We start from the raw sequence: 27,909 nt of genomic DNA, 5'->3' as shown, positions 1-27,909 counted from the left end.
ATAATAACTGACCAAAATAATTGACCAAATGGTCAGTGGTTATATTGCGTGCTATGTCAGTGTGCACCATCCCATTGTAGATCGCTGGTCTGATTTCGTTGTTTTGTCGTCCTGTGTCCAGACTATAAAGCCGGCGGACATCGCCACAGTGCGGAAGCTGGGGAAGCCGCCTCACCTGATCATGCGCATCATGGACGCAGTGCTGATCCTCTCCCCAGCGGCGCCCGGCCTCCTGTACGTACCGCACGGGGAGGCGGTGAGTGTGTTGGACCCCAGGAACCTGAAAGAGCCCGTAGAGCATCTGAGCGGAATCGGTGAAGATGAGATAAACGGGCTGTCGTTCAACGATACGGGCACCATGCTGGCTGCGGGTGACGACTCGGGCGCCGTGAGGATCGTGGAGGTGCAGAACGGGAAAGTTGTCCGCACGCTGCGCAGACACACAAACATCTGCTCATCTGTCGCCTTCCGACCGCAAAGACCGCAAAGCCTGGTGTCTGCTGGACTCGACATGCAGGTAAGGGTGTGTGTGTGTGTGCTTGGGTAATGCCTGTGTTCCATGTACTATGTACGATGTATAGTGAGTCTATGTAAAATGGTCTATAATTGTTGTAGCTTGTATGACATCTTTTTTATGTATGTGTCACCGATGCTCTCTGGTTGCCCAAAGACTTACTTACACTTACTTACTTGCTTACAACCATCACATCATACAACCATCACATCAGCAGACAAATACATCTCAATGCCCACAACTCCAGAGGAACTGTATTCAACTCGACTCCAAACACGAATGATTAGCACTGGTCAGAAGAATTGGCCTGCGCAGATCAGAGCACGGGTCACTCTGCTCCAGAGTCCTGCACAGGTCCATGCCCACACCTGCCAAGTTCAGCACCAGATCCGACCCGTCACCCGTGTTAATATCAAAACCGTTTTGGTTCTCATCCGTTACCCGCCAGCACAGATGCTCAATAGCACACACAGTAAACATGCTCAATAGCACACACAGTACACAGATGCTCAATAGCACACACAGTATAAACAGATGCTCAATAGCACACAGTATAAACAGATGCTCAATAGCACACACAGTAAACATGCTCAATAGCACACACAGTACACAGATGCTCAATAGCACACACAGTAAACAGATGCTCAATAGCACACACAGTAAACAGATGCTCAGTAGCACACACAGTAAACATGCTCAATAGCACACAGTAAACAGATGCTCAATAGCACACAGTAAACATGCTCAATTGACCGATCCCAAGCCCCGCCCCCTTTTGCTATGTCACAATGAGGACTTCGGAGGACCTCGGTCAACCTCGGTCAATTTTGAAATTTCTAGTGGCCATTCGGTATGACAATACGCCAGTTATGCGAATGCTATAATGCTTCTTTTGCGAGTAGCTTAAGTAACTAAATAACTAAAGAGCTCAAAAAGGTTCAAAGATAAGCCTGGGATACTTGTAGAAGTGACATCCGATATCCTGACCGTGTGAAACGTTAACACACATAGGCCTAACTTTGCATAACAACCTTTGCATAACTTTGGATAGGCTGCTACTTTTCAGTAAAGAAATCTGAGTGTGTACGAAAATGTTCCCTTTATTTGTGTTCATAACTAGGCTACACACAAAAACATAACTAAATATGGTTTCCACTGATGAAACGACAACATAAGCCTACGCAAAAAATTATACCTACCTTGCAGGAACTGAACTCGCATATTCATACGATTGGAAGACGCGCAAAAGAATACACCTTCAATCACGTATCGCCTTACACACAACAAGAATACTTTCAGCTTTGCTACCTTGCCATGTTTAACTTGGGATAGAAGACTGTTCACAGAAATAAGCTAATGATCATTTTTTCAACAAACGCAATAATAGCCTATACTGCGATGCATTATTGATGGCTGAACGAGAGATAGCCAATGTCTTCTAAAGATCGAATCATGTGCAGATTCAAAACTATGCAGTCTCGAAATCGCCCATATTAGACAAAGGCTACTACATTGCCCACGTTTAAATTAATTATAGCATAAGCGGGCAAGTCTAGTGCAAGACAAATCACGTCTGCAAACTGCAGATATGTCAAACGTGATAGGCATGGGTTTGAACTCGGAGTGGTTTTTTTTTTCAATACACTTGTATCATGTTTATTTGAACTCTTCCTTCTAAAGCAGCCATTCAAAATAATAAGTAGGCTATCGGCCTACCGAAGAGAAGCTATCTCTCCACCTCCCCAACATGAGCTGCTTGGCTAGTCACTCTCCCAAGTTGCGTGGGAACTTGGATCTGCAGCACTTGGTCCCGTCTTCTATTAATCCTCGAAATATGGTTAGATTTTGTTATGGACACGTCAACACCATATTTTTGCACAGACCTGTTTATTGAATCAGTCACATCTGCAGCAAATAAGGTAAACTACCTGCTCGTGATAACGTGCTAATTGTTTATCCCCAGTTAACATGCATCCCATTAAGATCCACGACACCGGATTTGTTTGTCCTCAATTTGTGGTGTTCCACCTCGTTGATAACAGCAGACATTGTGAATGTGTACATCTGCATACTGAAGGCCTTTCTGGCCTCTGTTTTTTGAATATGTCAAGATTACTTGACCCCCAGAAATCCAGCATACACTGTTGCACTCGGCTAAATGGGAGTGCTGCGTCCCCATGTTGAACACGCGTTCTCGCACACTTTCCTGCAAACTTGTCCGACTTAGCAACAGTAACTATGGGACTGACAATGGGAGGAGGGGCTTGGGATCGGTCAATAGCACACACAGTAAACAGATGCTCAGTAGCACATACAGTAAACATGCTCAATAGCACACAGTAAACAGATGCTCAATAGCACACAGTAAACATGCTCAATAGCACACACAGTAAACAGATGCTCAATAGCACACACAGTAAACATGCTCAATAGCACACACAGTAAACGTGCTCAATAGCACACACAGTAAACATGCTCAATAGCACACACAGTAAACATGCTCAATAGCACACACAGTAAACATGCTCAATAGCACACACAGTAAACAGATGCTCAATAGCACACACAGTAAACGTGCTCAATAGCACACACAGTAAACATGCTCAATAGCACACACAGTAAACAGATGCTCTGGGAGAGGGTCAGCTATGATTGGTAGCCTCTTCATCTGTAAGCGCAGGTGTTACCTTTGCCCCTAATGTGCACGTCATGGTGTTAAACTTTACTGCTATTAGATACTCCTAATGTGCACGTCATGGTGTTAAACTTTACTGCTATTAGATACTCCTAATGTGCACGTCATGGTGTTAAACTTCACTGCTATTAGATACTCCTAATGTGCACGTCATGGTGTTAAACTTTACTGCTATTAGATACTCCTAATGTGCACGTCATGGTGTTAAACTTTACTGCTATTAGATACTCCTAATGTGCACGTCATGGTGTTAAACTTTACTGCTATTAGATACTCCTAATGTGCACGTCATGGTGTTAAACTTTACTGCTATTAGATACTCCTTTACCCCTCGTGCAGGTCATGGTGTTAAACTTTAAGGGCTCAACATGCTTCTACGTCAACTCCACGGCGTAGCTATGCTGCCATTCCTACAGCGTCGTGACCATTTTATGGCAACTAAACGTGTGTGTTGCAGGTGCTGCTGTGGAACCTGCAGAAGACTCGGCCGCTGTGGGCAGTGGACCTGCAGGACTCCCATGAGCAGGCGGAACAGGCGGGTCGTCCCGGTCAGCTGTTCAACCCCCCGCTGGCCCACTGCCCATCCAGTTCAACCCCCCGCAGGCCCATCCGCCTCCTCCTGTGGGGATCTGCTGGCCTGCGCTGCCGAGGATGGCCGTCTGCACCTGCTGCGCGTGGGCACAGGGTCTCATCTGGACCACCAGGGGGCGCTACAGGGCCACAGCCAGGGCGCCTCGCAGGCCCACTTCGTCCACTTCCTGCCGCACCCCTACTGGCTGCTCTCCGCCGGCAACGACGGCCTGGTGGCCCTGTGGGACGTCAGCGCTCACGCGCGCCCCCCGGAGGCCAAGGCCAGCAACAGCAGCCGACCGCCAGCCAGCCGCAGGAAAGCCAGAATCAGGCCGAAGGGCCGACACCCACCAGCCACAGCCACGCCCCTGGGGGAGGAGCATGCAGGTGGCCCAGAGAGTGCAGCCGCGGGGGAGGGTGTGTGTGAGGGGGCCGAGGCGGGTGTGTGTGGGGCAGGCCCAGGGACACAGGAGAGTACCGGACCCGCTCTCAGCTTCACACACACGGACAAAGTGAACTGGGTCTGCCCCGCCCTGCTCCAGGGCACACCCAGCGTGGTGGTGGCCGACCAGAGCGCCGATCTATACGTGTACCCCCTGACCCTCTAGTGCTGCCCCCTACTGGCCGACCAGAGCGCCGATCTATACGTGTACCCCCTGACCCTCTAGTGCTGCCCCCTACTGGCCGACCAGAGGGCCGATCTATACGTGTACCCCCTGACCCTCTAGTGCTGCCCCCTACTGGCCGATCAGAGCGCTGATTTATACGTGTACCCCCTGACCGCGCTCTAGAGTGTGTGTTTATTAGTGAAAGGTAATAAACTGTGGGCTGCAACATTCACAAAGTATTTCTAACAGAAAGAGAGGTGATGAGTCTGTGTGTGTGTGTGTTTGTCTGTGTGTGTGTGTGTTTGTATGTATGTGTGTGTGTGATGGTGATGATGATGATGATGGTGATGACCTGATATGTGTGTGTGTGTGTGATGGTGATGATGATGGTGGTGATGACCTGACGTGTGTGTGTGTGTGTGTGTGTGTGATGGCGGCGGCGGTGATGATGGTGGTGATGTCCTGATGTGTGTGTGTGTGTGTGATGATGATGATGATGATGATGATGATGATGTGTGCCCCTGATGGAGCTCACTGCACCTGAAGTGTGTGCAGCACGAGACTCACCTGCAGCACGAGACTCACCTGCAGCAGAACTACTGGCTCCTGGTCAGTGAATCCTGATTGGCTGGGATCTTAGATCAGTGAGCCCTGATTGGCTGGGATCTTAGTTTGGGGCAACATATCAACCCGTTCAATCTTATCTGACATCACTGGCTTTGAATAAAAACAAAAACTGTGCCTCTGGCAGAAAGCCTTGTGTGTGTTATATTCTTTATGAAAGACTTGTGTGTGTGTTTGTTATATACTTTAGGAAAGTCTTGTGTGTGTGTGTGTGTGTGTTATATTTTTAAGAAAGCCTTGTGTGTGTGTGTGTGTGTTATATTTTTAGGAAAGCCTTGTGTGTGTGTGTGTGTTATATTTTTAGGAAAGCCTTGTGTTTGTGTGTGTTATATTTTTTATGATAGCCGTGTGTGTGTAGTTTTTATGTGTCTTGTGTATTTCAGTAGGTTCTTTGTTCCAGTGATGCTAATTTTGAACAGGTGTAGTATCTCACTGATAAATGATTATAAACAGGTGTAGTATCACTGATAAATGATTATAAACAGGTGTAGTTGTGTGTCACTGATAAATGATTACAAAACAGGTGTAGTGTTAGAGTGTATGTTTACTGTGTATCCATTCCATGACGAGAATATGTTCTAACTAACACACTGTAGGAGTGAGTTGAAAACGTACTCAAGTAGAAGGTTGGTCAAACAGATCTTTGCCACCATTTACTGGATTCACTCCCCCTACGCTACCCTATGCTCCGGAACAGCTGCTGTGTTCCACCACGGTACAGGTGCTGCTGTTAATTTGCATATATAAACATAAAATCTCAAAAACTTGTAATACATTTTGTCTTTGGTATGATGTCATTAATCAACTGGAGAAGTTTCATAGTGATATAAATTATTCCCCCCCCTATTAGAGTGTTGAGCACAACTTTGGCCTTTAATCTAAAAAAATAATAAAAAAAAAATATGTTCCACTCCATCCTCGGCGGAAGACTTTTAGTATATGATTCAGGAGGGTATTAGGACCAATAAAAACTATAAGGCATTTCTGTTGCAATTTTCTTTTTGGGCTAGATTGACTGGCCTAATAGGCCTATTCTAACTTTCGCACTGCACCATGGACTTCTCTTCGTCATTCACACACACAGAACACAAACACGCTGAATTAAATGCCCATGGCTGCACATGTCATTTTACATTAAGTCGTCCACTCTCAAGTGAAGGGAATAGGCCTACATTTCTTGCACATCAGACTGCCAGTAAGGCTCGCAGCGAAGGACGTTGCTGAGCACGCCCACATACCGTTTATCTAATGTGGCGCAGGCGCAACACAGCACCGAACACTTGGTAGACGCGGTCCCGTTCCCCAACGCCGCACTCTCTACAGGTGAGACACTCTACACGTTTAACTTCAGGCTCTACCGCGGTGCGACGCCAGCCTCATAGATATTGGAGCCTATCAGGTAAAGCAAGCCTCTACTTCAGACTCACTGACGAACACGTGGTAGACGCGGTCCCGTTCCCCAACGCCGCACTCTCTACAGGTGAGACACGCTACACGTTTAACTTCAGGCTCTACCGCGGTGCGACGCCAGCCTCATAGATATTGGAGCCTATCAGGTAAAGCAAGCCTCTACTTCAGACTCACTCGGGAAAAAGTTTGATAAAACAATTCACATTGTGGATTTCATAATTGTGATATGTAGATGGAATAGACGCATTAACATTCATTTATCTGGACCACAAACGAGCGCTTTCCTTTATAATTTACATTAAATCCGTCCAAATGTTTGGGAAAGTTGTTGCGTTGTGTTCAGCCGCGCAAGAGGGGCGATGTGGAGGCGTTTACCTGCATGCTGGTTAACTCGGTGTCCTCAGACTGCGCAGTAAAGTTTGCCCTTCGTAGGCCTCCGAAAACCTCGCGGACATGTTGAGATGGGGTGGGGGCCAGGAGATTCAAATGGAGAAGTTTATGTTTGCGAGCTTTAACAATTTAAAACCCAACGGTTTATCCATTGTGGCTACTTTCATCTCTGCAGACTCTTTAAAAAGTAAGCTACTACCAGTCAGCCATTCAAGTCCTTTGTGTATCTTTATGTTACAGTCCTGGTCCTTTTTGGGACAAAAGTATTGATCATAGGCCAAGTCATCCCACGCAGCTATTGATATCTGACGACACGCTGACAGGGATCCGATTGGCACGATTGCATTCATTCCTTAAATGTGAACAAACATTACACTACCAGCACACACACGTTTATTACATTAAGCACATTGGAGGCTCCACTTAGATAGATAGATAGATACTTTATTGATCCCCAAGGGAAAATTCAACTTTTATTTACCATGATCCCTAGCCTGGCGAGCCAGACCCACATTAAAATGTAGGGTCTGGGCACTCACCGTTCGCAGTGCTCAGTCCGAGGGGCGGAATAATCAGTTGTCTTTCAAATTCCCTCTGCAAGCAATAGGACGCAATAGGATATTTGTTTTCAAGTAGCAGGGAATTCAAGCCAAACCGTTGAAGCTCTGCCATCAATCATTATGTTAAGCCCACCAAACGACTCTATACACAATTTCAATGCCCTGATTAAGTTTCGATTTCTGGAGCTCACAAGCCAACGGAGAGTTGCTAGACTAGCCCTGGCAGCAAATGTAATTGTAGCCCTGCTGGGGAGCGTCTAGATTTCTAGGCTACATGATCCCCCTAACTCAGTGATTTTCAACCAGTGTGCCGTGAGAGATCAGGTGTACCGCGGGAAATTGTCCAATTTCACTTAATTGGTCCTAAACATTAACTATTTAGTTATTGCAAAGTAGGCTAGGATATTGTTGAGTAGGCTATCTGTGCCTGCAATGTAGCCTTGAGAACTGGCGGCGAAAATGGATATTAGAAAGCTACAGTGGGCAGTGCTTCGACTCACTCGCGGTCCATGCGGTATCACGCGACTTTAATTTGTATTTTTCCAGTGAGACGCTGCAACAACCCAAACAACCGGTAGATGGCTCAAGTGAGCAGGGTGTCTCGTAAAAAGAAATGGAGCCTGGAAAACCCTACACAGACTTCACTACAGACTTTAGCAGACTGGTTTAGAAATAATGTAATAGCCAGAAATATGCCTGCCCTGCCCTAATAAAGAAATATTTGGTTAACTGCGAGTGAATCCCGTTTGCAGCCGTAGACGCAGGACAAATGAAACATTCTGGTCTTCTCCGAGTGCAACGATGATAGACAGACATCATTTGGAGTATTAACCTCCGTTGCTCAGCCAAATGCCTTCCTGTTACGTCCTGTTATCACGGAGTTACAGGCGATAAACGATTTTTGATGGTCACAAGTTTACTTCATTAGGGACTGTTCGTTATTTATTTAAGGGGCTACCGGAGGAGTTTTGGGAGCATTAGTCCAAAAAGACGTGACCCTCCCTCGCCAGCAATACATTTTTCTATGACCCTCCAAAGTGATTATGAAAGAATCACTGTGAACTTTTTCCGGATTTATCGCCTACTGTATTTTAACGTTTTCACATATTTGGCCATAAGCCGTTTATCATAGGCTATCACGAAACCAAACTACAAAGGCGAACACTTTAACAGGGGGAATTAATTGGGCATGAATCATGCTGAACGCTATTTCGCTACCTTAGAATAATAAGGTTCTATCTGCGTTTTGAGTAGGTAGAATCGGGATGATTGAAACGGGGACGAATGAAACATTCCGGTTTTCTCCGAGTGCAACGACAGTCATCATTTGGACAAAACATGGAGCATATTAACCTCCGTTGCTCAGCCAAATGCCTTCCTGTTACGTCCTGGTATCACGGAGTTACAAGCGATAAACGATTTTTGATGGTCACAAGTTTACTTCATTAGTGGTTTATTTTTTTGGATTATTAAAGAGTGTTTTTCATTTAAAGGGTTGACTTCGTGCTTATTCAGTAGAGCATGTAGTGCTCTCCCCAATCCCAGACGTTCACATTGCATGTTTGTTTGTAATGGATGCAACCGCGAGATAGGCTATGCATTTGACAATGAGTTGTTAACAGAACCAAGACCTATAGCCCAGCAGCAATCTAGTGACTGATCGTTATTTATTGAAGGGGCCACCGGAGGAATTTTGAGTGCTTCAGTTGGAAGTTGCATGACCCTCTCTTGCCTGCTAGAAATTGTTCAATGACCCTCCGACAGAATTGTTAAAAAAGACATGACCCTCCCCTGCCAATTGTCTTCCGCCCGCGCCACAGCCACACACTTTGTGATAACGTTCTTAAATCAATCTTTCCCGTGAGCTTGCATACCAGTCCTTCCTTTTCAAATGTGTTGCGCCTGTTTGCACAATTTCACAAATAATCATATGTGATTAATAGTATGACAAATAATCCCTGTGCACGGGGACCGAAACAATGCATGCCAACTTTTTCCGTGTTTATCAGGTATTTTAACTTTCCCCGCTGTCTTGCCGTTTTAATGTTTTCCCGTAGAATATCCCATATTTTAATACTCTCATAACAGCCCTGCCATCGGGCCTGTCTCTGTGTTGCTCTGTTGCTACCCCTTGCCCTTCCAACGAAACAGATGTCTTCAAATAATCGTTTTCTTTGCTTGAAGGCGAACTTAGAGTGATGTTAACCTATTTAAGTTTAACGGCGCGATTGTCGCGAAAGCACGATTCATTGGCGCTTGCATGTTCGGCCTTATGTCTACGTGCGCACCTGAGGCTACTCGGCTGCAAGAGAAATAATTTCCCCTGTTTGTATGTTCACTGCAAGTTGGCCTACCATAACTTACCAACTCTGCACTGTAGACTGGCTATTTATATTTTTCTGTGAAATAAGCAAATGTATTTGTTCAACTTTATGAAGCAGAATTACGCATAGGGTACTTGGAACATAATACATTTGACAAAGGAAAGATGAATGTTGCTAGTGACAAAATATTAACTTTCAGTGTTTTACGATGTCTTTGTCATGGGGAAGTGTTTTTCCCCATGCATTTATTCTAGGTTACTGTCAGTGACTGCCGTGAGAGAAGCGGGTTCTGTGTTTCGTTCATGTCAGTGACTGACGCGAGAGAAGCGGGGTCTGTGTTGTGTTGCGTTGCGTTGCGTTAATTTATTTTCATTGGGCATACCGTGCCGTGCCGTCCACAGCTCTTCAGTTCTGACAAAGCCAAAATTACTCCTTTTGAAACAATGAGTGCAGGAAGCGCGTTTGTATGGTTATATTGCTTGACGGAGGGGGGGGGGGGGGGGTGGTGTCCCAAGCAGCTTTCAGCCATAAGGCTACTTTGAGAACATTTCAATTCACCCGACACTAATATTCAAAATGTTGAAAACTATTTCGGCATAGCCTATAAAGCAGTTTAATTAAATGGAATGTTAGTTGTAAACAAACGAGCTACTTGGTGAGGCTTGGCCTCACAGATGCGCTCGTGCCTTAGATGGCAGGAAAAATCTTCACGATAGGCCTATTAAATAACCACCCGATTCACGTTGGCTGGGGGGAAGGGGGGCCATCAGACAATTGTGCCCAGTTAATCCGGCCCATCCCCCAAAAAATCCCACCTTCCCACCTCTGACAGCTTAAAAGAAGTCAAGAGGACTCCTTACTCACAGACCTATTCACAAACCTGCTGTTTTGAAATCCTATGCAGCTACAGGAGCTTCCAATCGCGAGGAAGCAATTTTGCATTGTAGGCATAACTAACATGCAATAACGCCGCCAACAACAACCAAAACTAGGCTAATCATTGTCAACATGTACATTAAATGTAACATTATTGTGAATCAAATTAAAATGTTCTCTTTTGCAAACGTAGGCATAGTAACAGAATAATTTAATAATGTTACAAAGATACTACATCAATCCGTATGTTTCATTGGGCCACTAGGCTATTTGTTTTGCCTTGATTCATTTAGGCTAGGCCTTTTTATTCAGGGGCCGTATTCACAAAGAATTTTAAGGCTAAAAGTAGCTCCTAACTGGCGAATTTAGGAGCAACTCCTAAAAATAATGGGCGTGGCACTCCTAACTTCAGGACTCCTAATTTTTTCACAAAAAGTAATTCACGAAGCATTTTAGACCTAAAAGTAGCACCTAAGTCTGGGACAGCTTAAGTCGAGAGGACTCCTAACTCACTAAGACCTATTCATAAACAGCTTTTTTGTGGCATTTTACGTTGCGATGTTTTGAAATAGCCTATGCACAACAGGAGCTTCCAATCGCGAGGGAACAATTTTGCATTCATAAAAGGGATGCAATAACGCCACCAACAACAACCAAAACTACTCATTGTTAACATGTAAATGAAATGTAACGTTTCATTGTGAATCAAATTAAAATGTTCTCCTCTTTGCAAACTGTAGCCTAGGCATATGGTGACAGATTAATTTAATAATGTTGCAAAGGTAGGCTACTGCATCAATCCATAGGCCTATGTTTCATTAGGCTACTAAGCTATCTGTTTTGCCTTACTCTTTATTCATTTAGGCTAGGCCTTTTTATTCAGTTATTAATCATCTTCCGTCCTTCGCACTACTTGTGTAGCGCACGCATTCTCCGACCTGTCACCTGTCAGTCATCATCGGAAGAGAGGTGTTGGGAATTCCCGCGTTACAATCGTCAGCCAATCAAGGTGGTCACTTCAGTCAAGCTCGTGCATGAGTAATGACGTCATCCATAGCCACGAAGACTCACTCCTAGTTTAGGAGTTGTCTGAAAGGCTTTGTGAATAACTTTTAAGAGAAAACTCCAATCTAAAATCTGTAAGTGCGATTTAGGAGTAGCCTACTCCTAGTAGTAAGATAAAAGCCTTTGTGAATAGCCTACGGCCCCAGTTATTCATCATCTTCCGTCCTTGTGTAGCGCACGCATTCTGAGACCTGTCACTCATCATCGTAAGGGAGGTGTTTGGAATCATGCCCGCCAGCCCGCGTTACAATCATCAGCCAATCAGCCAATCAAGGTGGTCACGCTTGCCCATTTACCCAAATTAATGTTCGAATATTACTGATGATCATTGTTATTTAAGAACATGCAGTGTGCGTAGGGTACCAAAAACATCTTGCTCGTAAAAAAGCATCATAACGCACATTCTGGCGGGTCTGTTATTTACTGTAGGCTGCGCAAACCACATGCCTTTATTTTGGGCAAGCCTGCATTCATTCAACCTTTATTTATTCTCGGAGGGTCATTGAGGGAAGCCCTCATTTTCAATGAAGCCGAAATTACAGAAGCGAAGCAAAGCGCCCCACAAACAAGACAACATTCGAGGCCTTCTGTTGAAGAATTTTATATAAAGCCTGCGCTGACAGTAATCCTCCAGCCCCTGATAGGCCTACCACAGCTGTGGATAGTGTGGAATGTTCAAGTAATAACACAATCCAATGTGTGTCTCAATTGTCCCCCGCTGACCACCTCACACATTTCTCTAGATTTTGCAAAGAACTTACATGACACAATGTCATAAAATATGCCAGTTTTAGGACACAGAATAATGTTTGTAATGATGCCAGGTATTGTCGAAGGTGCATGGTGAAGTGAAATTCTTACTTTGGAAAACAAACATTTGCCGATATCATCGCCGATCATCAGAATATTGCAACAGATTCTGTGTTCTGGACTGTAGGTAACTTGTTAAGCCAGTGGTTCTCAAACTTTTATTTCATTCCCCACTTTGATCAAGGGGCATGACTGATGATAGTGGAGATAACGTGTTATCCCGAGGCTTTTGCAAGTCAGCATCTTCGACGGTAGTCTATTAAAAATATAAGTTTTCAATGTCCTAAACGGAGAGCCATACTTTATTGTTTTTAACGATCTCTATGCTACTCACAAAAATGTAGGCATGGGGACATGATGAAGTAGGTTATCCAACTGTCGTGTGTTAAATTATTGTGATTACGAGCCAGTGGTTTTCAAACATTATGCGTGACTCGGACATCTAACTAAATGCAACAGGCTCATATCGTCCTCGCATTCGCAAAAAGAGGACCAGTGTTTTGTCAAATTGCAAATAGCTATTCGTTTTAACTATTTTTTTATGATGGTAGCCTATACAAAAAGCACTTCATACTATCTTAATCTTGGAATATGGGGAGGGAAGTGGCGCGTCTGCAGTCAGCCAAATATGAATGTAATTCTGTGGCATAAAGCAGATGTAATTGTTTATTGTACAGAAAAATAAAAATGACATGTCAAGCAGTCAATTGACTACATTGCAGTCAAGAAGTAGGGCAAATTAATTTACGAAACCAAAACGTGGGTCATAGTTGTCTAAGCCTCTATTGCGTAGCCTGTTAAAAACGTCGCCAGATAGTATTAAATCGGCAACAACATTGTTTTCTGCAGAAGCCTACCCAAGGCTACAGATTAATTCTGAACAGTTATTTCTCTACTGGCTCAATTATCACACCACTGTTTTGATTTGCGTAGTTGCGTTAACCCCAACACTGACAATAATGTAGACGGCACATTTCGATTTTCGTGTAGTCAAGCCTTAAGCACCCAAGTAGCCTAAATCGAGGTAATGTTTAATTATGCATGATTTATTTTGTTATTGAATTGTAGGCTGGGATTACTCTCGGCAACAATTATGTAAGGGACGGCAGGCAGAGCGACGCACAGTGGCTGAAAGTGGTACTAAAGCTTCACGCAGCTTCACGCCGCGTAATGCGCGAATGAAGTGGTCATTTGAAAGCGATGCCCACTGTAGATACGCATTTGGCTCCAGAACATAATCATGATATGGCGGCGACAATCAAGGCCAAAGAAGTATGGAGCTAAATTTGTCTCAATCAGGCTTGGAATTTCACCATTCTGGGGGCAAGGCCACTTGGCCTTCAGTTGGGCATATTTGGTGGGGGGCACAAAGGCCCCATGTCAGGGCCCCAAGGCCAAAGTTAACTATACAGTAGTAGGCTATAAAAATGATCAAAGTTGTATTTAGCCTATTCACTGCAGTAGACCTGCATCACTGTATGAAACATTACAAAAACATGAAACATGACATATTACATAGAACTGTAAATCATCTGATCATCTAATATTTACAGATATATAGGCTATATATAACATTTATTTTATATTTGGCCTGTTATGAAATCATGTATTGAACAATTTAAGCACAGCTCAGCTTTAAGAAACTCAAATAGCCTAGATGCATGCTTAGCATTTTGTGATCATTAATGCTACTTTCACATACTCTTAGTCAGCTGTCCTCTGATTTACCAATATCTAGGCGATATTTGTAACATTTATTTTGTATTTGGCCCGTTATTAAATCATGTGGAACAGTGCAAAAGCCAAAATTTGGAGACATCCATGGATGTCGAACTTTACTGCAAATTCAAAACTGGATTACTCTGGAACGGCTAACTGTACAGGGGACTGCTTTACACCTTTGTGTTCGGTAAGGTCTCCTGTTTATTCTGATATATGGTTTGTCATGTGTTAAAAGAAGGGTTCGTAAAGTATTCCACCGAGATGAATGGGTAGGGAGATCATGGGACGCAAAACCTTCAGTAGAATGTATGATTAAATTGAATGATATTATTTACTTTTCTCGCGAACCGTTCAACACAGCAATTATCGGCTAACATTGTTTAAAAGGTGAGAAAAAGCTCTTTCATGTGATACTTGTGATGTCTGTGTGATGAATAGGCTACGTCGCGAGTAGTTCAACTGAAAAAGGGTGAATTTGGACGCACTTTCTTTCTTGCGCTGTCACTTTCTCCACTGCGTAAAAGACTAAATTAATTTGCGCTGTGAATGCCAAGATTATTTTGACAGGCCACAGGCTAAATAAAAATCGCTATTAGTAGGACGCAAAGCAGAATATTGAAAGAAGGGGGCACCAAGGCCACCGTGGCCTGTAAACCTCTGATTTTCAAAGGGGCCTCACGGCCAATGCAAGGGGCTACGACGGCCATGGCCGTCGTGGCCGCCGTGAAATTCTTTCCCTGGTCTCAATAATATTTGTATATGTGCAGAGGGGGATCCACAAATATTTCTTGATTTGCATGTGTGTTTTGATGTCTACAAATAAAAAAAATAATATTTGTAACTCGTATATTGATTTTTACAAATATAGATGTGCATTTGTAAATACAAGAAATTCACATTTATAAAACCGAAAATTTCATTTGTGAAATGTGATTCTGCATTTGTGGATCACCAGCACACGCATTCTTCGCTTTCCAAAGTTACGTGTTTTTGAGACTTTCTTCACATGAAAGTCACACAAATCCACACATAAATAGGCCTACTTTAATTCACCGGCACACAGAAATCGCAATCCAGTAGATGGCGACATCCACAAATATTTCTTGACTTGCATTTGTGTTTTGACATCCACAAATAAAAAAAAAAAAAAAAAAAAAAATCATTTATAACTTGTAAATTGGTTTTCACAATTGTAGATGTGTATTTGTAAACGAAATGGCATTGGTAAAACTGAAAATTGCCTTTGTGAAATCTAATTTTGCATTTGTGGATCACCAGCACACACAGTTTTCGTTTTCGCATTTGTGGATCAGCATTTGTGGATCACGTATTTTTGAGACAAACTTTGCGGCAGAGAAGCCACCCAGATCCACAAGTAGCCTGCTGACACTGTCTAATCCAGTAGATGGCAGTGTTGTTCTATGGGACTCGTAACCAAAGATTCTTTGCTCATAACACACAGAGCTAGCGAACCTAGTTCTTAAATCTAACAAGTTATGCCTTTTACAACAAGCTTTTTGATGGATAAGTGGTGTTTAATTTCCATAATCTTTGTTTAGTAAACGCATAAAACTGTCAGTTTGCAAGCGAAATCAAGAATTACGATCTTTGAGTTTGAGAAATATTTGTGGATCCCCCTCTGCGCATACATGTATGCAAATATTATTGAGACAAATTTAGCTCCATAAAGAAGCAACGGGTGTCTCTGATTGACGGCAAGTGTCTACACGACTCTGGGTTTTTTGAAACCGGTGAATTTATTTGATCGGTTAATGGCCTCCTTACACCAAACAACTTTGACAAGATTTGGGAAAGATTCTTAAGAGTGGAGTCTTTTGAATAAAGCTTGAATGGGAGGCATTAGTTAAAAGACTACAATCTCAAGAATCTTTCCCAAATCTTGTCAAAGTTGTTTGGTGTAAGGGGGCCATTAGGTGTTTGCCTCAAGCAATATGGCTGCCGATGACTGCTAGATAAGTAGGCCTACTTGAAAAGGAAAGATGCAGAATCTGAACTGATCTGTAAACAAATGAGATTACGCTGTGTGGAATTCTGTTACATTTTTAGTTGATGGTGTGCTGCTGTACACGGCCCTCGTATACCAGGAGCCTCCGCTCATCACCAAGATCAAAAAGGAACTGGAGCAGCTTTTAAAGGTGATGCTGCTCTCTGATGTTGCCCTGATGAACTCAGGAAAGGTCCTAGGTCATACTATCTACATGGTAATGTGGGGAAATGTTTGTTTGTGTGGAGACTGAAGTCCACCACACCGAGGACATCATGCCTCCCTCTCCCTCTTGTCAGCACAGCAGCAGGAGCATCAGGCTGAGTTAAGAGAATCAGCGCAGAATGGCCCTCACCAGGATCCTGATTGCTGGAGGGCTGCTACTCTGCCTCTACACACTCTGCTCCTCCACAGCAACGGCAGAGCCGTAAGTGTGTGTATATATATATATATATATATCACACACACACACACACACACACACACACACACACACACACACACAGCAACACCAGAGCCGTGAGTATACACCCCCCCCCCCCCCCACACACACACACACAGCAACACCAGAGCCGTGAGTATACACCCCCCCCCCCCACACACACACACACACACACAGCCACGCCAGAGCCGTCAGTATACATACACACACACACACACACAGCAACGCCAGAGCCGTGAGTATACATACCCCTTGTCCACACAGATCACCTCTTGTACCTCCTGCTGAGGCTAGCAAGGGGCATCCATCAGGTGGAGAGGGTAGTGGGGGCATCTATCAGATGGAGGGGGTAGTGGGGGCATCTATCAGATGGAGGGTAGTGGGAACCAAATGAGAGATAAAGGATGCTTTGTGGTTCCCTTTTGGAGGTGGGATGTGTAGTCTTTGGCACGCGGACAGGGTTCCGTGTAGTGCTGGGCGGTATCACCAAAAATGTATATGACGGTTTCATGGTATATGACGGAATTTTTTTTTTTCATGCCTAATCAGGTGTTCAGCATTTTCTACTGAACAGAACAGAATTCATGTGGATGTCTTGTTAGCCAACCATGACAGTCAGGATCTTTACTAGCCAGCTAGTATTGTTCAGTTCATGTCTAGAACATTTTTATTTTTAAGGTGAGATGAATGATCCGATCGCCTACTAGCCAAATAGTTACAGCTGTGGAACAATCTCTGTGGAAACTATAGAAATTTTGTGCCGGGAAATCCCTTAACGTTTTTCCTTAACTAAGGAAACCATTTATGGTATTCCGTGCAACACCCTTAAATAAATCCCTTACTTAAGGAGAAATTAAGCCTTAAGGAGAAATTGAGCCTTAAGGGTCACAAACAGGGGTCCTGTCTGAAACAGTGTCGTGCGGTGCAGCGTTCCGAACGTTGTGTAATCAAATGCACCGGTATGGCGGTATATTAAACATTCATATCATAACGAAAATATACACCGGTATTCTGTGAACCGGTATACCGCCCAGCACACCTGCAGTATACATGGAACTAGTGCTATCTCCTCATTTGCAAGCATGAGTGGCATTAAAACATCCCCTTAGTCCTGGGCTTGCCAACCTTTTTTGGCAGGTGAGCCTATTTTACATTACATTACATTACATTTGGCTGACGCTTTTTAACCAAAGCGACTAACAACATGGTAAACAGTAAGTTTTAGAACAATTCTCACAATTTTAGGACAGTTTAAAAAAAAACATTAGAGTACAGTAAGAATAAGTGCGTCGGTGAGTGCTGTTTTTAACATTTACTTGTCAGTTTAAAACGGCTGGTGAGTGCTAGGATCAGTAAGACTTGTTGTAAGTGTTGCTATGAGAGTAGATGTTCTCTAAAGAGCTGGGTCTTCAGGAGTTTTTTGAAAGTGGAAAAGGATGTCCCTGCCCTTGTAGGAACTGGCAGTGTGTTCCACCAACGAGGAACAACAGATGAGAAAAGTTTGGATTGGTTTGAGCGCACCGGTGGTAGAGCTAGACGTCGTTCGTCAGAGGAGCGCAGCGGTCTGGAGGTAGTGTAAGTCTGTATGAGGGCATTCAAGTAGGTGGGAGCAGAACCGGAGACTACTTTGTAGGCAAGCGTTAGAGACTTGAATTTGATGCGGGCCGCCATAGGTAGCCAGTGTAGCTGGATGAGCAGCGGGGTAACATGTGCCCTTTTGGGTTGGTTGTAGACCAGGCGCGCCGCCGCGTTCTGGATCATCTGAAGTGGTTTCACTGCGCAGGCTGGGAGACCTGTCAGGAGGGCATTGCAGTAGTCGAGTCGTGAGATGACTATTGCCTGAACCAGAAGTTGGGTAGCATCTTGAGTCAAGTAAGTCCTGATTTTCCGTATGTTGTAGAGTGCAAAACGGCATGACCGGGCGACTGAGGCAACATGATCCGAGAAGTTTAGTTGGTTGTCAAGAACAACTCCTAGATTTCTTGCAGTCCTGTTCGGTGAAACAGACAGGGAGTCAAATTTGATGTTGATGTCGTGGTGTATGGTAGGTTTAGCTGGGATGACCAGCAGTTCAGTCTTTGATTTTTTGATTTTGATGTCACAAAATGTTGGCGACCCATATCACAATATGAGCGCGCATCTCATCTCTGGTGTAACATCCAGTCGAGAGCGGTACTTTGATTTTTAAGCACATCAATCAAATATGTCATCCGCGCTGTCTTAAGTTTATTTTTACGTTGCTAGTACATACTAGTTTCAAGAGGTTTTTATAAATATATATTCTTATGTAACATGCTAGTACATTTTAAGATGCCTTATACTCAGCCGACCCCCATTTGAATTTCAGGCGACATGGGGTCCTGACCCCAAGGTTGGGAAACGATGCCTTAGTCATTTAATGGTCATTTAATCTGTACGAATGCTCAGAGGGGGTGTGGGGAAACACATTGCATCTCTGTAGGTCGTTCCTGGTGACCTTCCCTGCCCAGATGAGGTCAGCATCCGAAGCCAAACTGTGTGCCAGCCTCCAGAGTCCTAACGAGACTCTGCACATGTCCATATATCTGACCACCGGAGACGAGAAGAAGATGCTGCACCAGGAGACGTCAGACACAGACTTCCACCGCTGCGTCCACTTCCAGGTCAGTAGCCGGGCCAGGTACATCCACACCTGCAGGGCAGGGGCCAGGTACATACACACCTGCAGGTCCAACTACAAGCACAGGTAGACTGGGCCACAGCGTGCACTCCTCAAGCTCCAGATACGTAGCTGTGTGTGTGTGTAAAATGAGCAGGTGATTGTGCTGCCCCCTTCTGCTTAGATGTAGAGTGGCCACTCTACCTGCTGTAGGTTAGCCTGTAGTCACTACCTGCTGTAGGTTAGCCTGTGATTGTGGTCACTACCTGCTGTAGGTTAGCCTGTGGTCACTCTACCTGCTCTAGGTTAGCCTGTGATTGTGGTCACTACCTGCTGTAGGTTAGCCTGTGGTCACTCTACCTGCTCTAGGTTAGCCAGTGATCTTGTGTTTACTCTGTTGTTGAACAGGCCCCATCGGTAAATAAAGACTCTGTGCAGAGTATCAAAGTAGAGGTCCAAGGTCGTACATCTCACTGGACTTCAGAGAGTCGGGTGAAGTTCAGGCCAAAACCTGATCCTGTGACCTTCATCCAGACAGATAAACCCATATACAGTCCAGGCCAAACAGGTACGTCCTCCTATAGACGCTTGCATGTACAGCTCAGGCCAAACGGGTACGTCCAGTCATAATAGACGCTTGCATGTACAGCCCAGGCCAAACGGGTACGTCCAGTCATAATAGACGCTTGCATGTACAGCCCAGGCTAAACAGGTACGTCCTCCTATAGACGCTTGCATGTGGTCGCAGAGTCAGTTGTTGTAAACACCCAGATGGTCCAGTTCAAGGTCTGATTCTAACTCTGATTCTCACTTGCAGTGCATTTCAGAGTGGTTACCATGGATACGGAATTCATTCCCCTTCAGCAGAAGGTGAGTCCTGCTGAGTTTTCTGACTGTTTGTGTAGTGAGATAGACGTCCCCTCAGGAGCTGTACTGTAGTGAGGTAGACGTCCCCTCAGGGACTTGTGTAGCGAGGTAGGCGTCCTCTCACTTGAGCACCCATCCAAAACAAAAAACACGAGCTCCATGACGCGCAGCCTTTATTTACTTTACTTCCTATAGCAGGATTTAGTATACATCTATTAAGTAGCGTATTCTAGTCGCCTCCGCTAATACGATTAATGATCTGCCATTCACAGTGGGGCATGTTCTTCCCTGCACACATGTAAAATATGTTAAGCCTACATTTATTCTGCCTCTCATTGGTGCTTAATGGTGTCTGTTAGTCACTTAGGGCGGCGCAAACCAGAACTCTGGGTATTTCTCATATGCATGTTTCTGATATTCTAATTGACACATACTGCCCATGTTCTGCTCTTGACTTTAAAATAAGAAATGGCAGATTTTGAAGCTGCTCTGCCTGAAGCTCATAACTGCCTAACTGGCATGTGAACAGAAACAGAGTCAACAGAAATGTACGTGTGTGGGCTGAATCTCTTAGCTGAGTGCTTTTTGCTCATATTGGGGAGTTTGGCCCTCTCTCTCTGAGGCGTAATTCAACATAAAAACTGAATGTCTGTGGCTCCCTCTACTGGTAGGTCATGGTAACTGTAACTGCCGACAGCTCGGAGCAGTTCCACGCACTGCTATGTAATCACCATCCATTCCAAATATTCTCCTCTGTAGTGCTTTATAGTGTTGGTTTTTAAACACGATCATCATTTAAATAAAGATAAAAGCACTAATAATTTCTCTTCTGTCTCCACAGTACAGCCTGGTGACACTTCAGGTGTGTACATAACGGTGTTTTATATATGTATAATCCTGTGAGGGAAATTTGGTCTCTGCATTTAACCCAATCGGTGAATTAGTGAAACACAAACGGCACACAGTGAACACACAGTGAAGTGAAGCACACACTAATCCCGACGCAGTGAGCTGCCTGCTACAATGGCGGCGCTCGGGGAGCAGTGAAGGGTTAGGTGCCTTGCTCAAGGGCGCTTCAGCCGCGGCCCACTGGTCGGGGCTCGAACCGGCAACCCTCCGGTTACAAGTCCAGAGTGCTGACCAGTGGGGCCATGGCTGCCCCTCAATGTGATGATAATGATAATTATATTATGTTTATCTAATTTACTAATGATAATTATATTTATCTATCTTACGTGCCTTTATGTTTACTCCCCCACACCATACTGTGTTTCTCCCTCGGAATTATTCTGTAGATTAATACATTAGTCATCTCATATTCCACTTGAAAATATCCTTTATTAAATTCCTTTGAACTTGACCATACATATTGTGTGAGTCTAAGGAAAAAGTGCTTGTAGACTGAAATTGAACTGGTGCAACAGCAGCACAAGTTTTAGAGTTCTGTTTTCTCAAAATGTGCGGTTTCATCAGAGTATTAAACTCTGTCGCTTGTTGGCCGTTCTCAGGATCACCGTGGCAACACCATTGGCCAGTGGCTGAACGTGTCGTCGGAGCGTAAGATGCTGCAGCTGTCTCACGCCCTCAACCCAGAGGCTACCCAGGGCTACTACATGCTGTCTGTGACCGGAGAGCAGGGTACAGGGTCTCATCAGTTTCAAGTGAAACAATATGGTATGTTGTTGTTGTCTAGCGTGACACGTGTGTGTGTGTGTGTGTTAGTGGCTTCTTGTCCCAAAGTGGGCGTGTCCCTTCGTGCTAGTCCTCCTCCAGAGTCCCACTTTCATTCCAAACTGATGAACATTCCACACTCATATTCCACATTCCACACTCATATTCATGAACATTGCACACTCATATTCCACATTCCACACTCATATTCATGTGCAGATGAACATTCCACACTCATATTAATGAACATTCCACACTCATATTAATGAACATTCCACACTCATATTAATGAACATTCCACACTCATATTAATGAACATTCCACACTCATATTCATGAACATTGCACACTCATATTCCACATTCCACACTCATATTCATGTGCAGATGAACATTCCACACTCATATTCATGAACATTCCACACTCATATTCATGTGCAGATGAACATTCCACACTCATATTCATGAACATTCCACACTCATATTCATGAACATTCCACACTCATATTCCACATTCCACACTCATATTCATGTGCAGATGAACATTCCACACTCATATTAATGTGCAGATGAACATTCCACAAAAGGTTGTATATTTAGCACAAGAATATATCTGTTATAAAGTCATCCATGTATTTAGAAGACGGGTTGGAAAATTGTCTTGGCGGACAGCCACCAAATCCAGTAAGTGACGAGTCCCTGACATTTTCCCTCACTACACATTTGGCCTACAACCTTTTTAGTCTGTTCTTGTAAGATTAGCAATCCTTCAAGATGACGCGCTATACAGCTTTGTTTGTGTTTATATATAATATGTATAGCTATATAGGTTTGTCAGTATGTTTTTTAGGATGTTTTAAGAATAGTGGAAAGCCAACTGGCACGTTTAGGATAATAAAGTTTTTTTGTTACCATGGCGTCTCTTCCTCCTTTCAGTTTTACCCAAGTTTGACGTGACTCTCAACAGCCCAGAGTCAGTGAGTGTGGGAGCAGCAGAGATCCGACTGCAAGCATGTGCCAAGTAAGTGACATGGGGACGGGTCATTCTCAGGAAGTTCATGTGCTTTGCTGTCAATGTGTGAAAAACATGGATGCCACAACAAAGGTTAAAACATATGCTCACCAATCTGAAATACAACTGTGTTTGCTTAAAAATATGGTGTAAGATGCTGGTGAAAGAAGGATATGCAGATTTCAAGTGACAAAAATGGCAAATTCCCAAGTTCACATTAAAACTGCTGGACATGAAAGTCCACATAGACTACAGATGAACTACAACGTGACTACAAAAGTGACGACGAGCCCCCAACTGGGCAACTCCGGTGAAGTACAACAATAACATCTTCAAATAAAGTGATCCGGTGAAGTACAGCGGCCATTAAATGGATAAATCTTCAAACAGAGTGACTTGGGCTGCATCTAGATACATAGATAGATACTTTATTGATCCCCAGGGGAAATTCAAGAATCTCATTCATCTCAAAGCTCTCCTCGCTCCTCCTGCTAGTGCCCCGGAAATCGTTCAAAGCTTATGGTCATCGAGGACGTCTCATTTATCTAATTGTTCCAAGCTCGATGTCATCGAGGATGTCTCATTTATCTAAATGCAACCAGAGGAGGAGAGAATGAGGAGAGGAGGAGAGAGGCGACAGCGCCGATACGCGAGGAAATACGAGAGCATCCTATGGGGAAGTGTTCGGACGAAATTGTGCGATCATGGTCAAAGTCAAGTCGACTTTATTTATATAGCGCATTTCATACAGCGGTCATTCAATGTGCTTTACATAAACAAAAACAGGAATAGCTGATAAAAGCATAGAAGGGCAAGATCATAATAAAAAGAAAACGCACAAGGTAAAATCATTTAAAAATAAAGAACAATTAATAAGAAAAAAAGTAAAGTAATAAACGACAAGGTAGAATAAATATGTAGAAACAGTTTGGTCTGAAGTAAAACTGGCTACAGTTGGGGCCTTTTTTGATATCAAAAACCCAACAGTAGGTTTTACTAACAGGTTTTTCACCTGGGACCATGGAGGCATGTCTGATGGGTATTTAGGTCCTGCTCCATTTACTGATTTAGAAACAAGTAGTAGTGCTTTAAAGTCAAGTCCCTGCACTGGCTTCCAGTAAGTCACAGAATTAAGAATTGGAGTAATGTGGCCAGTTCTTTTTAGTTTTTGTTAGAATCCTAGCTGCATTTTTGTATCACCTGAAGCTGTTTGATAGTCTTTTTAGGAAGGCCTGTGAACAGTCCATTGCAGTAATCAACCCTGCTGGAGATAAATGCATGAATGAGTTTTTCTAAATCATGTTTTGACATCAGCCCTCTAAGTTTGGCAATATTTTTGAGGTGGTAAAAAGCTGATTTAGCTATCGCTTTCATGTGGCTGTTGAAATTTAGATCACTGTCAATTAATACACCCAAGATTTGTAACCGTACCCTTTGCTTTCAACCCTTTTGTGTCAAGGAGAGTGGCAACCCTAAGTCTTTCCTCCTTTTTACCAAATATAATTACTTCAATTTTTTCTTTGTTCAGCTGAAGAAAAATTTGAGACATCCAGGTGTCGATTTGTTCTATACACCGAGACATAGCTTCGTCACCAAACGACTATGGTCCTCTTGAATCTAAGCAAATGTGTGTCATCTGCCATCACCCATCTTGCAGTACAGCTGCAGTTGATGGAGGTTGTTTTCACCTGTTAAGCGTTGTGATTGTGTGGTCTTTTAGCCTTTAAGCGTTGTGCTGTGTGACCTTGTATCCCGTGTTGACCTTGTAGGCCGTGATCTTGTAACCCGTGTTGTCCCTGTTCTCAGGTACACGTTTGGGGCGCCTGTGCCAGGGAAGGCTACTCTGTCTTTGTGTCGAGAGACGGATATCCGAGGATTTGGAGGCGATGACGTTGATCCCACACAATCAGTATGTTGGGAAGAACTGGTGGAGGTAAAGATCTACTTCCACATCATAGTTATTCACTCTTCTGTAAATGTTGCCTCAATATGACTGATTTTGATATTAACGAAATGAACATTAAAATATAAATTAACATTTGTTATGTTTGCCACACATTTATTTCATTTCTGGCATTTAAAATGAAGTTATAACAGTAGGGATTAAAGGGCCAAGTAGACAGTGGTGGAGGAAGTTTACATTCTGACCTACAATTCTAGAGACTGTAATTCTGGTTATCTACTAGGGTGATCTGCTGAGTAATATCATTCAGCAAAACAGGAGAGCCTGAAGTTTAACGGGGTAGACAAGGGAAACGTCGGGTGGATCGTAATGCCAATTATGCTGATTGAACAGAAAAGTTGCTGAGAAAGGTGTCTTTATGATTAAGTTCAGTTTCACTTGCGCAGACGCATAGACATTGAATGAGCGCTCACGTTACTACCCCCCAATTGTAGGCTATGCATCTTTATTTAATCACACACAATTAAGGAATATTTCCTAATCTGGAAAATGTTACGTTTTTTCCGGCCACCGGTTCATTAATAGTCTACCATTCATTTGTGCCGCAAATGATCAGACGTGTGACAGAAGCATGGGCATAGCCTGTAACTTCGCTGATCCGCGGATAGCCCTAACGCTGCAGATAACAGACAGAGAAAGGCACAGAACACAGTTGCATGTACAGTGTAGCCATGGGTCTGGTGAATATAGCCTACCGAATGCAGATGGCTACAAGCTCACGCTTTGCCTGGTCTAGACTAGAAGCTTATGTTTCTAAGAATGCACGTAGCGCTCCAGAATCTTTGGTAGCAACCCCCCGGTAAAACAAACGTGTTTGTCAGAGAGAAAAAAAAAAACTGATCATAAAATGTATCGTAAAAAGGAACGATGGTGTTGTAGAAATGTAGCTGAGTAAAAGTACAGATAATTGCTGTAAAATGTAACGAAGTAAAAGTCAAAAGTATGCACTATAAATTTTACTTAAGTAAAGTACAAATACGTGGAAAATTTACTTAAGTACAGTAACGAAGTATTTGTACTTCGTTACATTCCACCACTGCAAGTAGACCATACTTGTCAACCCTCCTGTTTTTTCCGGGTTTCGGACCTATTTTAACTTTTTTCCCACTGCCTTCCCATCTTAATATTTTTTTCCCCGTAAAATATCCCATATTTTAATACTCTCATAACATTAGCCCTACCACCGCACCTGTCTGTCTATGTAGCCTACTGTTGTCCTGTTGCTACCCCCCTTGCCCTTCCAGCGAAGCAGATGTTTTCAAAGCATTGTTTTGCTTGCTTGAAGGCGACTTGGTGATATTAGTCTATTTAAGATAACAGCGTGGTTGTTGTGAGCATGATTTTGATGCCAATCTGTAGGCCATGTAACGGTAGACCTAGCTCTACACCTTGTTTAGTTAGTGCAGCAGTTTTGTTGTCTGATCTTCCTGTTGCTATCAGCAAGAATTCTATGTTGTTGATCTCGTATTTTGGGTGAGACGTGGGGATCTCCCTTATTTTCAACGCTCAATGTTGACAGCTATGAAGTAGACTGACAAACACTTCCTGAGGCTGTGATGATGCAGGTTTGTGGAGTGTTTAATTGTAACTGTGCTTGTTTTATGCCCACAGATGGACAAGTCTGGCTGTGGCTGTTATGTATTCTATATGGCAACATTTACACAGCAAGACTTGAACCAAAAACTGAGGGATATTCTAATATTCAAGGCCACAGTAGTTGAAGAAGGAACAGGTAAGCTAAAGGGACCCTTTTGAAAACTGTTTGTCCACCAAAGGTGCCTTGTCTATATTTCATTTTGTCTTCAGGTATCAGTCGTTCAGAGGTCAAAAACATAGATTTGGACTTCTCTCTTGGGAAACTCTCCTTTGTTGATACACCAAACGTAATTGAGGACGGGGCAGTTATGGAGGGCAAGGTAGGTGAAAAGGTCGTCTCTGCAAACACATCTGCCATGCATGCACTAGAAGTGCATGCACTAGTAGAACCTGCACTAGTAGAACAACAAAAACTAAAAGAACTGACCACATTACTCCAATTCTTAAGTCCTTGCACTGGCTTCCAGTGAGTCACAGAATTGACTTTAAAGCTCTATTGCTTGTTTATAAATCAGTAAATGGAGCAGGACCTAAATACCCGTCAGACATGCTTCAGCAGTACACACCTTCGCGTCCTCTCAGGTCCCAGGTGAAAAACCTGCTAGTAAAACCTACTGTTAGAACTAAACATGGTGAAGCAGCTTTTAGCTGCTATGCGGCTCAGCTGTGGAATCAACTTTCGGATGACATCAAAAAGGCCCCAACTGTAGCCAGTTTTAAATCTAGACTTAAGACCAAACTGTTCTCAGATGCTTTCTGCTAACTGTGCCAAGTTACAAATTCTGAATCTGCCTTGATAATTATTCTACTTTATCTTTTATTACTTTTTTTTTACTACTTTTGCCTTTGTTTTTTGCTTACTAATTATCCTTTATTTTTAAATTATTTTACCTTGTGTTTTATGTTTTCTTTTTATTATGATCTTTACCTTTTAACTATTCTTTGACTATATTGCCCTTCTATGCTTTTATTTGTTATTATTGTTTGGTTTTGTTTATGTAAAGCACATTGAATGACCTCTGTGTATGAAATGCGCTATATAAATAAACTTGACTTGACTTGACTAACCTTGCATGCAAAATAATTGCCCTTCTGGGACAAATAAAGTGTTACTACTACTTTCTCTGCAGATCAAAGCGACCCATTACAATGACACTGGCATCGCTGGGAGGATGGTCCATCTGTTCAAAGGTCCGAGATGGAATGCAGAACTTCTGCTGAACCTGACCACAGACTCCGTTGGAGTGGCCCAGTTCTCTCTCAACACAGCTCCTTTCCCAGGGGACTTTGAGCTCTTTGTAAGCTGGTCACTAGAGTCTTCTGGAAAAATCAGTGAATGCACTGCAGAAAAGCTACGTCTAGTGTCTATGTGAACGTGTTGTGTATAGATTGTGCACAAGCTAATGCTAGTATATTTGAGTCTCTGCGTGTGAGTGCGTGATGCGTATATTCTACACAAGCTACTGCTAGTGTAGTTGAATCTTTGTGTGAGTGTGTCATGTGTATATTGTACACAAGCTAGTGCTAGTGTAGTTGTGACGGTGCTTTG

The 27,909-nt window shown here is 43.5% G+C and overlaps 2 protein-coding genes across 9 annotated transcripts in view; both read left to right on the top strand.

The window, feature by feature from the left end:
* The first annotated feature begins 28 nt into the window (after positions 1–28).
* Positions 29–4,387, top strand: LOC121706932 (WD repeat-containing protein 53-like). Its single transcript, XM_042089082.1, has 4 exons — positions 29–517; positions 3,667–3,796; positions 3,894–4,166; positions 4,236–4,387. The coding sequence occupies exons 1-4, from the start codon at positions 29–31 to the stop codon at positions 4,385–4,387; spliced, it is 1,044 nt and encodes a 347-aa protein (XP_041945016.1).
* Positions 4,388–6,184: 1,797 nt separating this feature from the next.
* LOC121707222 (alpha-2-macroglobulin-like protein 1) overlaps positions 6,185–27,909 on the top strand; it is a 40,803-nt gene continuing 19,078 nt past the window's right edge. The window contains exons 1-13 of one of the 8 annotated variants that reach the window (XM_042089610.1): positions 6,185–6,334; positions 16,236–16,324; positions 16,478–16,600; positions 19,077–19,257; positions 19,662–19,821; positions 20,071–20,123; positions 20,962–20,982; positions 21,629–21,794; positions 22,726–22,810; positions 24,608–24,734; positions 26,376–26,496; positions 26,571–26,680; positions 27,491–27,658. In XM_042089610.1, coding sequence (XP_041945544.1) covers positions 16,518–16,600; positions 19,077–19,257; positions 19,662–19,821; positions 20,071–20,123; positions 20,962–20,982; positions 21,629–21,794; positions 22,726–22,810; positions 24,608–24,734; positions 26,376–26,496; positions 26,571–26,680; positions 27,491–27,658 — 1,275 coding nt within the window. In that variant the 5' untranslated portion in view covers positions 6,185–6,334; positions 16,236–16,324; positions 16,478–16,517. Of the gene's footprint in view, positions 6,568–16,235; positions 16,325–16,472; positions 16,601–19,076; positions 19,258–19,661; positions 19,822–20,070; positions 20,124–20,961; positions 20,983–21,628; positions 21,795–22,725; positions 22,811–24,607; positions 24,735–26,375; positions 26,497–26,570; positions 26,681–27,490; positions 27,659–27,909 lie in introns of all 8 variants that reach the window. The other 7 variants (XM_042089606.1, XM_042089605.1, XM_042089604.1 and 4 more) reach the window with 7 other exon arrangements.

The sequence above is a fragment of the Alosa sapidissima genome, chromosome 4, assembly GCF_018492685.1.
Source record: "Alosa sapidissima isolate fAloSap1 chromosome 4, fAloSap1.pri, whole genome shotgun sequence".
In the NCBI taxonomy this organism is placed as follows: Eukaryota; Metazoa; Chordata; class Actinopteri; order Clupeiformes; family Clupeidae; genus Alosa; species Alosa sapidissima.
This window is presented reverse-complemented; position numbering and strand designations above follow the sequence as displayed.